The sequence below is a fragment of the Rhinichthys klamathensis genome, unplaced genomic scaffold (genome assembly GCF_029890125.1).
Source record: "Rhinichthys klamathensis goyatoka isolate OS25496 unplaced genomic scaffold, OSU_Roscu_1.1 h1tg000107l_1, whole genome shotgun sequence".
Lineage (NCBI taxonomy): Eukaryota > Metazoa > Chordata > Actinopteri > Cypriniformes > Leuciscidae > Rhinichthys > Rhinichthys klamathensis.
Window position 1 is genome coordinate 833260 of NW_026606645.1, and position 11724 is coordinate 844983.

At 39.9% G+C, this 11724-nt stretch overlaps 2 protein-coding genes across 2 annotated transcripts; one reads left to right on the forward strand and one right to left on the reverse strand.

The window, feature by feature from the left end:
- Positions 1–3684: 3684 nt before the first annotated feature.
- On the forward strand, positions 3685–6060 carry LOC130087299 (inositol 1,4,5-trisphosphate receptor-interacting protein). The gene is made up of 2 exons (XM_056253554.1): positions 3685–3788; positions 4046–6060. The coding sequence occupies exon 2, from the start codon at positions 4047–4049 to the stop codon at positions 6024–6026; it is 1980 nt and encodes a 659-aa protein (XP_056109529.1). The 5' UTR covers positions 3685–3788; position 4046; the 3' UTR covers positions 6027–6060.
- A 66-nt stretch (positions 6061–6126) lies between these two features.
- Positions 6127–11664, reverse strand: zp3c (zona pellucida glycoprotein 3c). The gene is made up of 8 exons (XM_056253555.1): positions 10870–11664; positions 10024–10136; positions 9828–9931; positions 7868–8042; positions 7082–7208; positions 6914–7002; positions 6440–6516; positions 6127–6369 (listed from the first exon to the last, which is right to left on the reverse strand). Exons 1-8 carry the CDS (start codon positions 11602–11604, stop codon positions 6236–6238), a joined length of 1554 nt encoding a protein of 517 aa, XP_056109530.1. The 5' UTR covers positions 11605–11664; the 3' UTR covers positions 6127–6235.
- Between the last annotated feature and the right edge of the window lie 60 nt (positions 11665–11724).

Here is an 11724-nt window from a genome sequence, read left to right on the forward strand (position 1 = left end):
TAAGCTCCATTGAACGGCCTGGCATAACAACGGCCATGTTCACCATTACTAAACTACGACACATCCCAGAAAGTGCTATTGGTGGGATTTTGATTCACCTCAGTGATTCGAATCTGCTACTTTATACTGTGATTCTTTCTCTTGGAGATTATACTTGGAGATATATTCTCTTATTAGGGGTTCAAGCGCACAGCGCTGAAACCCTATTGTTATTGTTAATTTTTCCAAGGATCAGCATTCTCACCTAAAACTGATCGTGCAGACCAAATCGTAAGTCGTAGACACTTGAAACTTTGAGGGCTGGTAGTCCTCACACCGACTACAACGTCACCAAGGCCCACCCCGATCGGCCTGACGGGGGCGCTACAGCGGTCAAAATTATGAAATGGCTCATCATAACTCCTAAACCGTTAGGCGTAGACAGACTCCAGTTTCTTTTATAGTTGGAATCCTTGGCTCAAGACGGACAAAATGTATGCCTCGGATTTGCTCGTCCTTCGGGTAACAATTTTGAGTAATTTTGGATTATTGTGAAAAACCTACTTTTGCGCACTAGACTAGTCTTCGGCTTTTGGCCACTTGGTGGCGCCAAATATAACCACCCAAACATTAGCCCAAATGACTTGAAAATTGGCATGCACTGTCTTTGTATGAGGTGCCACGATAGTCTATGGCCCTGTCCCAAATGGCACACTCCGGACTTGTGGACTTCCTCAGAGTCCACACTTCGGTGACGTCATAGTGCAGACCTATAGGGCCCTTAGCGCGAGTCCGCGAGGGCGCATTGAGAGGTATTTTTGGGACAGACTCGATCGTCACGCCGGAAACAGGAAGACGGTCTGGTTGTTGTTATGGACAGGAGCTACAGGTTCGGGGAAATATGCTGCCTATTATTGTTGTGTTTACATATGTCTCAGTAAAGCCCTGACATTCTGTTCTATTTATTTAACGAATCATAATGCGATCGTATTATTCAGCTCGCTATTATTAGCCTATGTTTGAGACATCAACCACTGGTCGATGTTCATAATGTTTGTATAAACTTGTCATAAAAACCGTAATGATAATTACACTTAAATATTTTCTTCTCAGCCATGTTAACAATTGTCCGTGAGCGAAATCTCCTCCCATCCGTTGTCTGATTGACCTTTCGCAACGATTCCTGGGTAGTTAAAGTGCATGGAGCCTGCATCTATGCGGGCTTCGCGGAAGAACGCTTCAAGGGTACAAAGGGGGCGCTGCTGAGCACACTTCAGAGCGTTAAAATGCTAAATGGGACGGCCTACGGACTCGTAGACTCGGCGAGCACACGCAATTTATGTCCACGAGACCGAAAGTCCGCATGAAGTGCGCCATTTGGGACAGGGCCTATGAGGACATTGGCGTATCTCAAAAAACATGGCCGCCAATGAAATTTGAGTAGCTATCAAACAAGGTTACCGGAGGCTGATCAGAACCAAACTCAGTGAGCATGTTCGACTCATGGCTCTAGAGTTCTGTAAGAATTTCGAAAGAAATCGGCCCCTAGTTGGCGGTAACTGGTTTTATGCATCTGTAATCACATTGTTTTTCACACATACACACAATATTCATATAATTTGCTCCATAGGCAAAATAACAGCTAAAAAGTAATGTCAAACTAATAGCTTTCTTTTGTGAAGCAGGTGATGTATTATTAGTTTTATTCATTATAGTAAAACTGTGATTCTACAACATAAGGGCCAGCAGTTTTGTGGCAAACAGATAAAGTGAAAGATTTAACAAACAGTTTGTGCACAAAAAGTTATCATCTATGGCATCACAGACTCACACAGATATCAAGAGCACAGGGCAAGGAAATGTACTGGACAGCGTCATGCAGAAGGTCAGGATTATGGTTACGTTGACTCACGTACAATGATTGACAGCTGCAGAGATCAAATGAACGTGCGACGAGTCATAAACTGATGCAAATTAGGAAGAGGAGAGACAGCTCGCTCTGAACGCTCTTTCAGGTCTTCAGATCGCATAATTCAGTGGGAAATAAATAGAAAGGGTATTCTATATGACAAAATAGTTTGCAAACTTGGTAATAAATCAATATTTCTCCAAATATGCACACTTTTGAACTAAGAGCCCTAACGGACGCTGTCTCTAGTGCATGTATGTGAACACAAATAAACCGCAGTGGACGTGAGTGAATTCATATGACTGTTGATATTATTGTATTTCAAATATCATGCATTACAGATTGATTATTTTGCAATCCTGACATAAATCAAGAAATTAATGTCACTGTCAAGTCAAGTCACCTTTATTTATATAGCGCTTTTTACAATAGGCTACAGATTGTAAAGCAGCTTCACAGAGATAACATGAAAATAATACAACAAAGTTTGTTTCTAGAAGAAAAGTGTGTCATAGTCCACCTTAGGTAAGGCCTACATTTCGGGTCGGCCTAGACCTTAAAGGGATACTCCACTTTTTTTGGAAATAGGCTCATTTTACAACTCCCCCAGAGTTAAACTGTTGAGTTTTACCGTTTTCGAATCCATTCAGCCGATCTCCGGGTCTGACGGTACCACTTTTAGCATAGCTTAGCATAGATAATTGAAGTGGACAAGACCATTAGCATCTCTCTCAAAAAAATGACTAAAGAGTTTTAATATTTTTCCTATTTAAAACTTGACTCTTCTGTAATTACATCGTGCACTAAGACCGACCGAAAATGTAAAGTTGCGATTTTCTAGGCTGATATGGCTAGGAACTATTCTCTCATTCCTGCGTAATAATCAAGAAACTTTACTGCCGTACCATGTCTGCAGCAGGCGCAATGATATAACGTCTTGTCCACTTCAATGATCTATCCTAAGCTATGCTAAAAGTGGTACCGTCAGACCCGGAGATCGGCTGAATGGATTCGAAAACGGTAAAACTCAACAGTTTAACTCTGGGGGAGTTGTAAAATGAGCCTATTTCCAAAAAAAGTGGAGTATCCCTTTGACAGCATAGTTGGCATGAAGGTCTTAAAACGCTTGAACCCCGTTAATTGCTGCTTGCAGCTATATTTATATTATATCATTATACCTGTGCATGTTGGTGAGTTTTTTCAAAAGATTTGTTCAAAAACAGCGCAAAACACCATAACATCACTCATTTAAACCACGTTTTTAAAAGGAGGATAGCTAAAGGATCATAATTATTATAATGATCAATCTGACTCATGTCACATTAAAGACAATATCAAAGAGGTGACTAAGTTTTTAATTGCAAACAGTTTGCAAATGCTTGATTACAGAAACGTCCACCTCAGCTATCAGCATATATATAAAATGTCAATATATCTTGTCATTCGTTCTACCAATGACAATGGTGAAAAATATGCATTATACTCTATATTATAAGATCTTACTTCACCTGCCCTTTTTAATTCAAGAAAATTAATCGCTTATAACAGTTCTGTAATTTAACAGCCCTATTTATAAATAGTTTAATAAGCATCACTGATTATACATGCACTGTGAGTGATTCATACTAATTTTTTTAAACAGAGCAATCGTACAAACTTGCATATATCTTTGCATGTAGAGGCATGTCACCGCTCACCAGTGTATATATTTCAAAAATAGGAAGGGGTTGTACTCAGTATTCAGGAAGTGTGTTGTCAAACTCAAACAGTGTACATCCTGTGTGATGCACGAGAAGCAAAAAACCCGAACAGACCCTTGCAAAAACATTTTCAGACAATTTCTCTTTTCAGCTTTACACCGAGACTCTGTTTTCTGTGCTTAAAGGTGTGATATTGAGAGGTAAGTTATTTAATGATATTAAAGATGTGCATTAAGCAATAAGGACAATGTAAATGCAATAATATTTGAGAATGACATACACAAGTGCTACCGGAACTACAGAGCAGTTATATATTAAACTAGATTATTTCAAAAGCATCCCGTTACTCAATTGTTAGTTTATTCTTTGTCAATTATGATGTAGCTTATGGTTTTTCAAATACGTAAATAAAGAAAATACAGCTTTGTGAAGAGGAAGTAACTTTTTTCATTCACAGGATGGAGGACACGTTTCTACACGCGTTTGTCGTTGTCGTCAGTCTGCTGCTCTCAAAGGATCACAATGTCTTCCATGACCAAGATGACGGCATCACGGTGAGCATGCAAGAACATGAGCTTGTTCTTCTGGAGGAGGGAGCAAAGCTGGAACAAGGGGAGCATGCCGTTTCCAATGAACTGCCAGATTCAAATCAGGAAGTGCCACAAAATCATCACAGGATGCCAAGAAGAGAGGGGGACACGTCAGATGTCCAACAAATTACGCCAAATGTCAAGACCACAGTGCTGCACGAGGAGCAAATGTCCCCAGTGGGAGAGCAAAACGACTTCCGCCAAAAGGCGTTTGCACCAGATGACCAGGAAATATTGGATATTGACAAAGGCAAATGGACATTACATATGCCAAAGGAAGGCCTAACACAAGAAAAAGTCAATGTGGATGAGTCAGGGTCTACTGTGGACCAGAATGTCTCTCAGGGGGATCCGACACAGCCGGAAAAGCCACAAAGCGACCAGATTGACACCCATCGTGATCAGGGTTTATTCATCAACCAAAAAACACCAACTTCAAGCCAAAGGTTGACAATGATAACTCAAGAGGTCATTGACAATGATAACTCGAAACAATCTAGTGATCAAGAGGACAACTTAAGCTGGTACTTTTGGAAGACACTCTCCTTGATTTCATTTTTTCGTATTTTGAAAAGTTTCCTGAAAAAGGGCTCCATCCTGCAAAGGAAGACGCAACAATGCCTGAGCATCTTCTCCGTAGCGTCTAATATTGATAACGAGACTTTAACTTGCTTCCATTACCAGTGTGTCCTGGTTACACCCAGTCACAGATGGCAAACTTGTGAGTTTGTAGAGGGTTTTGTGAACGACCTTCTGGAAACTGTGAGAAATATGAGCACTGCAGGTTCAGACATGGAGATTGCGGACTTTGTTGGCGTTGGCAGCTTATACGAACAATGGGCTTCAAAGAAGAGCATCGTGTGCGACATACACATACCCATCATCCCACCAAAGCTGTATAGCTTCGAGTTTGAGCTTTTGAAAGAAAGTAGAGGTTCTTCAACCAACCAGTACTGTTGTAAAGTCAAGATGGTCAAAGACAGTGCCAGTTCAATCTGCCCTTGCAACAATTCCAACCTAGATGACGATGATATGTTGTGCCTTTTACATCCAGATAACAAAAAAGGGGATCATGTGGCTGAACGTTACATTAATGACCTTCTATGCCAAGAGAACAGCTCATATCTTGCAAAAACACATGTTGTGAAGTGGTTTAAAACAGCTATTAGGAAAGCATGGAAAGAGATCAGCCACAAATATGAGGTTGAGCTAATATTCCAGAATTGGGAAAACCCTGGAAGTCTCAAAGTTCGGTTCAGGTCAGGACGGGTCATCCTGTTCAGCCTCACTCCCGTGGTCAGGTTTAAAGACTCAGACGTACATCTGATCTCCTATCTTTCCTCTGACACATTTTCTGATACCCATTGGCCCATGTGTTTTGCACGCTACGAAAACGCCCTTCTTCAGCATGTGACCAAAACTCTTCCAGACAATGCGTGCCATATTTATTGTCTACAGATCCTTTCCTTCCTACACAAACACCAAACTGCCCTGACTGGACCATGTGGGCTAACAAGCTACCACTTGAAGAATGCACTCCTGCATCTTCTTGTCAACAAACCCTCATCTTGGGAGCCTGAGCAGATGGTTTTGAGGCTAAATGATCTGCTGACTTTCCTCCAACAGAAAATCGAAGCTAAAGTGTTTGACCACGCTCTGGTTGGGAACCCTCGAATTCCTACTGAAATTGGATTTCCCGAAGAGTTTAGAGCAGGAAAGCCTATTAACTTGTTTCTACCTTTATTAAACAATGACTTGTACTCAAAAACCAACAGACACTTACTGGAGATGATTAGAAACATGCCAATGCTGATACATGAATATGGATCAGTAAGAAATGTTCTGTAAAAGCACCATTTAATTTGAGAGTGTATGTGCCAAAAAACTTCATTATGCATTCAAATGTTTACTCTTAGGGTGGAAAAAAAATAAAGGAACGGAAAGTATTAGTAAATTCAGTTTATCACATTAGCTTGACAAGGCATAACCACATGGACTATAACAGCGTTATTCTGTGATCCAACTTAAAACATCTGCCATCTGTAAAAGTGATACTTCTAGTAATCCTCTGATTCCCAGGAAAACTCAAAGTCATCGCCAGTTAAAGGGAACTCAGGCATGGCCTCCTCTGGTGATGAGGTTTCCTTTCCCATCTTCAATTCCCAGGACTCACTGGTGATCATTGACTTACCTGTTACAGACAGAAAAACTTTTGTCAGCAAATCAAACTTAATTTGGGAAACAAATCTATTCACACTGACCAGATATCCTTGGAGAAGCAGGACATGTAGATGCACAGCAGTTACAGACAGAGGCATCACCATACAGCTCAGTCCACCTAAAGCACACCGACATCCACAAATTTCTCAGTCATGGATACATTTAAAGTCTTAAGGTGCAGTAAGCGATTTCTGAGAAACACTATGAAAGTGGAACGGACAGAGCACTAAAACACTTGTAGCCAATCAGCAGTAATGGGCGTGTCCACTCATGAGGGGGAGGGACCTGTGCTGCATGGCATGTTCGTGAATTTGGGGGTGGAGCTATCAAGATGGGTGTAATCCTTTTGGGTAGGGACGTGTTTGTTTTTGTGACTTCAAATATCAACAGCATTTCTCAAAAATCACTTACTGCACCTTTACCTCTATCAAAATTGTTCAATAACAGGATATGAAAGGGAGAGCCCATAATTTTGAGCAGAAATTTTGGGAATAAATGTGTGCTTATAAACTCACTTCTTGGTGTGTCTGTTATACATGCATGACTTGGCACTAGGTGTAGGAGTCTCTGGTCCAAAGTCCAACTCGCAATGCAAATACATGGTCTATCAAGAAAAGAGGGGATTTTAAAAGCAGTCAACAAGCCAACCATGTATTAAACATGAAACAAAAAACATTTTATACCTTACTGGACTGTGGTTGGGAAACCATGTGTTTAAACAGAAAAGCTCCCACACAAAGTCTCACAGTCATCTTGTCATCACTGGTGTAGAACTTTGTCCAAACGCTGTTCTTACTGTCCACTAGGCATCTATACGGAGATAAATTTGGAACAAAATGGAAACTCCAATAATTTATCTTCTTTACTACAACATATAGCCAAGTAAAATAATAAAGCAGCACGATTAATCATTAAAAGACTGATCTCAATTAAAACACCCGCATTCTTATTCCTAAATGACAAAGATTCAACGATTACAAACATTTAATTTATCCCAGTACTTTTGTGATAAGTTTATAGTTTGGATATTAACCCGTCTACTGTAACGAAAAAAAAAAAAAAAAGATTTTTTTTTTTTAAATAACCTTTTGAGTAACTTGACTCAAATGATTGTATCAATTACATCATTACGCCAGCATGTGATTGTTAAAAACTGTATTTGTCATTGAATAATTCAAGACATTCGTTCCAAAATGCTAATTCATCCAGTAGTGAAGTCTGAAGTAATTAAATCATTCAAAAAAAAAGAAAAAAAAGAAGACATTCAGATGAAACATTTTTAAATAGACTGCAGTAATTATCATTTTGTCAGAACCTCTAGTAAATTTGATATTTTGTTTATCCAGAATCATGAAGCTCTATGAAACGAGCAAAGTAAATCTAAACTACAGTCAACCTTAATGGCATTTAAACATAGAAGCAACAATGTACTTACTTCATTTCATAAATAAGAATGTAGATATATTTACCCATAATTCTCAACAACAGAATATTTATCCTTCGACCAAGGGCTTGGTTTGGAAGTGACAAAACAACGGTTCAGGTACAGCCGTTTTCTTGCTCCCCTGCTGGGACTTTTAGCTTCAAAGCATACGGGTTTGCCAAGGTCAAAGCTCTGGCCAACCGGAAGCAAGTTCCAAGACGCTGAAGTCACAAACAAAAATCAATTTTCACTCGTAACATTACCAGTTCAGTACAAACTTACCTCAAATCAACAGAATGTGTGGCATAATGGTGATCAGTCACAAAATATAGTTTTGACCAGTCCCAAACAAACACACTGTGAGGCACTTGGAAGTAAACGTGGCCAAATTTTGGGAGAATTTAAAAACAGAAAAGTGAAGCTCATTATAAAACCACTAAACAGAATTAATATACAAAAGCATTTGTATTATGGGCTGTACAACAGTTTAAGGTTTATGGAGCTTTGTTGTCACGATGACATAATTGTAAAATTACCTCACAAAGAAAAGGTAAGAGTGATTTGATTTTTTTTTTTTTACATTCTCTTCCAAGTGCCTAACTGTGACCCGAACTTTTGCACACATGCAGATGTATACACACATTTTATATTATATATATATATATATATATATATATATATATATATATATATATATATATATATATATATATATATATATATATATATATACACACACCAGTGTTGTAGTCGAGTCACCAACTGTCGAGTCCGAGTCGAGTCTCGAGTCCCAGTGTTCGAGTCCGAGTCACCAAAGAAGAGTCCGAGTCGAGTCCGAGTCGAGTCACCATTACCTGAGTTCAAGTCCGAGTCGAGTCTCGAGTCCCGTGTTCGAGTCCGAGTCGAAATTATATACACTTAAGCCAAATCAAGCAACATTTTTCAGGCACTCTTTCTTGCAGCTAGAAATGTGTATGATATCACTAGAATTGCCTTTGACCTTATCAAATCATTGTCAACTAGCTGTGGCACGATTATTTATTTAATTGTTTAAATACATTTTTGGATGATCAGTCAACTGGAATGGATAAAGAAAACAAAAAAGAAAGCCTAATTGGACAGAGGAGGAGAAATGCATTCTTCTTGACGAATATGGTAAAAGAAAAACAATTTTGAAATTTTGAAAAGCAAACTAAATCCCAATGTAACTGCGGCAAAAAAACAACAGAAAATGCAGTGCTATAAGCAGTTGTAACTCCGCAGGAAAAGAGTGGTTGCGATGTGTGACATAGTCAAGGTCGCCGTCTAGTTTGTTGGCTAAAATAAACATAATTGTGTTATATTGTATGATAAGCGGGATTAAGCGCTGAGCGCGTCCGATTTTGGCTCAGCGCCAGCCATAGCACGAAAGCACAGTTTAAATCTGGTGGTACCTTTAAATGTCACGTCACTGTACATTCGCTCCTTAGTGGTCAGCTCAGCTGCTGCAAAGCGTGCCAAAATCGAAATTTCTGATTAGATGTAGAGGAACTTATCGAGTGTTAAATGAGTGTTACGTTAACTCTCTCACGAGAATGCGGCGTAAAGTGAGTGACGTCAGTGAGTGTGTTGTCAAGCAAGGAGAGCGAGCGGTAGCAGTGTCTCTGTGAGGGAAAAAATAGATCACGGCCGGTCTTGGACCCCGAAACAGGAAAAGTGTAACATCTTATATCAATTTTTTATAACCTATTTAGTCAGAAACAATGTCATTCATTTGATGAATGCTCAAGTCCGATTTTATATATTCTCGAGTCCGAGTCCAATTATAGTCATCAGTCCGCGAGTCGAGTCGAGTCACGAGTCCAGAGCATGGAGTCTCGAGTCGGACTCGAGTCCAGAGAATAAGGACTCGAGTCGGACTCGAGTCCAAGTCCAGGACTCGAGTACTCCATCACTGATACACACACAACAACATAAGTTTCGAATACACAGAAATATTTGAAAGTGAAAACAGATGACTTATGTACCATCCATTGCAGCAAGTGTGGGCCCTGTTCGAGTTTCTATGGACTTGTACAAGACTCCACCTGCTACGTGGGGTAAGAATCCTACCTTATAAGAGCGATGGAACCTTAATTAAATTTAGAAACAAAATAAGCCACTTAATTAAATTTAACACACTTAACACTTTAAAATGTACAGAAATGTAAACAATTTACTTACTTTGTGTAGCTACACCGAATAGGCACCCTAAACGACTGTTCCCTCACAATCAGCTCAGTGGCATCTGGCATATATTGGAGCGTGTTCGAGTAAGTCACACGATCTGCATCCTCCTGAAATAAAACATATCACATCACCAAAAATGCATTTGACTTGACCCTTTTCACATTACATGGGTAAACTTCTATAGTAGTGAATGAGAGACATTGATATTGGCGTTTCCATTTCCTCAAATAGCAAAAGAACTCCCAACAGTTTTCACAACTTTCCAAAAGAGGGGGGGGGAAATAGAGAGATTGATAAATGGCAGTCAGAAGACAGAAAGATGTCAACTTTAGTCACTCCCACAGCCACTGTATTGGAAACACCCTCAGCAGCGTTAACTATTTTTTGCAATTTTATAAAAAGGTACTCTAAAATACTAAGTGTGTTATAAATGTATTTTAAACAGGGGGGGGGGGGGGGGGAGACTGTTAAAAGAATCAAACTGTTAAAACGCATCACAGTCAGTAAAAAGGGTCCATTCACAGAAGCGCCATCTTTGATTTTTAAAGGGAATGAAAGCAAGGCTGTGAGGGATCATAGTGAGGGATAGACATGCATCTCAGTTGGTTGTACTGTGTTTTTTGATTGTTCTGTTGACGAAACACTGCAAAAATATCTTTCAGAGAAATTTCTCAGACAAAATAAGCTGTGGGAAATTATAGTTTTTTTTTTGTTGTTTTTTACAGCGGATGCCATTGAAAACGGCCTCGCCTTCATACCTGCCATGGCGCTGCTCTGAATGGCCGAAGGTCTACTGACGGGGAACTTGGGAAGCGATAAAAAGAAAATACCATCACCCACCCCTCGTTGTATGCCACATCCTTTCAGATAGTACAAAAATTGATAGTGAGTATCTGAGACTTTGTTGACAGCACACGTTCCTAGCTTCAGTTTTTTCCATGCGCTGGGGTCGGAAAACAAACTTCTCCGCACTTTTACGTGAATCCGGTCCATGTAACACATCACCTCCATATTCGGATCAGAGACAGGTTTCTTAGGTTTCACATCGGCCGTTTCGGCCAGAAGTATTGATTTGAGCAGCGGAGGCACCGGCCTACTGTGCCTTTCTGGGGTGAAAAGTTCTTTATGTAGCATAGATGCCTGTATTCGTACTGACCCCGGTAGTAATAGCGGACGAAATGGTTTTGAGTGAGATAAACCGTTTTTGACTTGAACTGGTTTTGAGTCCGATATATCGGGTTTGACTTTAAATGGTTTTGAGCCCGATAAACCGCCTTTTTCTTGAACTGGTTTTGAGTCCGATAAATCGGGTTTGACTTTAAATGGTTTTGAGTCCAAACCGGCTTTGACTTGAACTGGGTTGGAGTCCGGTAAACTAGCTTTGAATTGTGTCATAAATCCATCACCGTCACCACTGTTCTCAGTGTCGTCATCATCATCTGGGCTTAGTGTGAAACTTTCCAACGAGTCCCATTCCTCCTCTGGGTCAATATCAGTGTCAGCATCTTCAAAATTGAGCGAGTATACTAAATGAATAGAGCTGAGAAAAACAACCAGAAGACAGTTCAGCCACATCTCTGCAGTTTCTAGCTACCGTTCCTCTGCTTAATTTTCTGAGGCTGTTCTCATCCCAAGACATTTGTAGTAGCATATCAGTGTGACAAGAAACACCTGCTGTTAATTGACTCAAAAAAC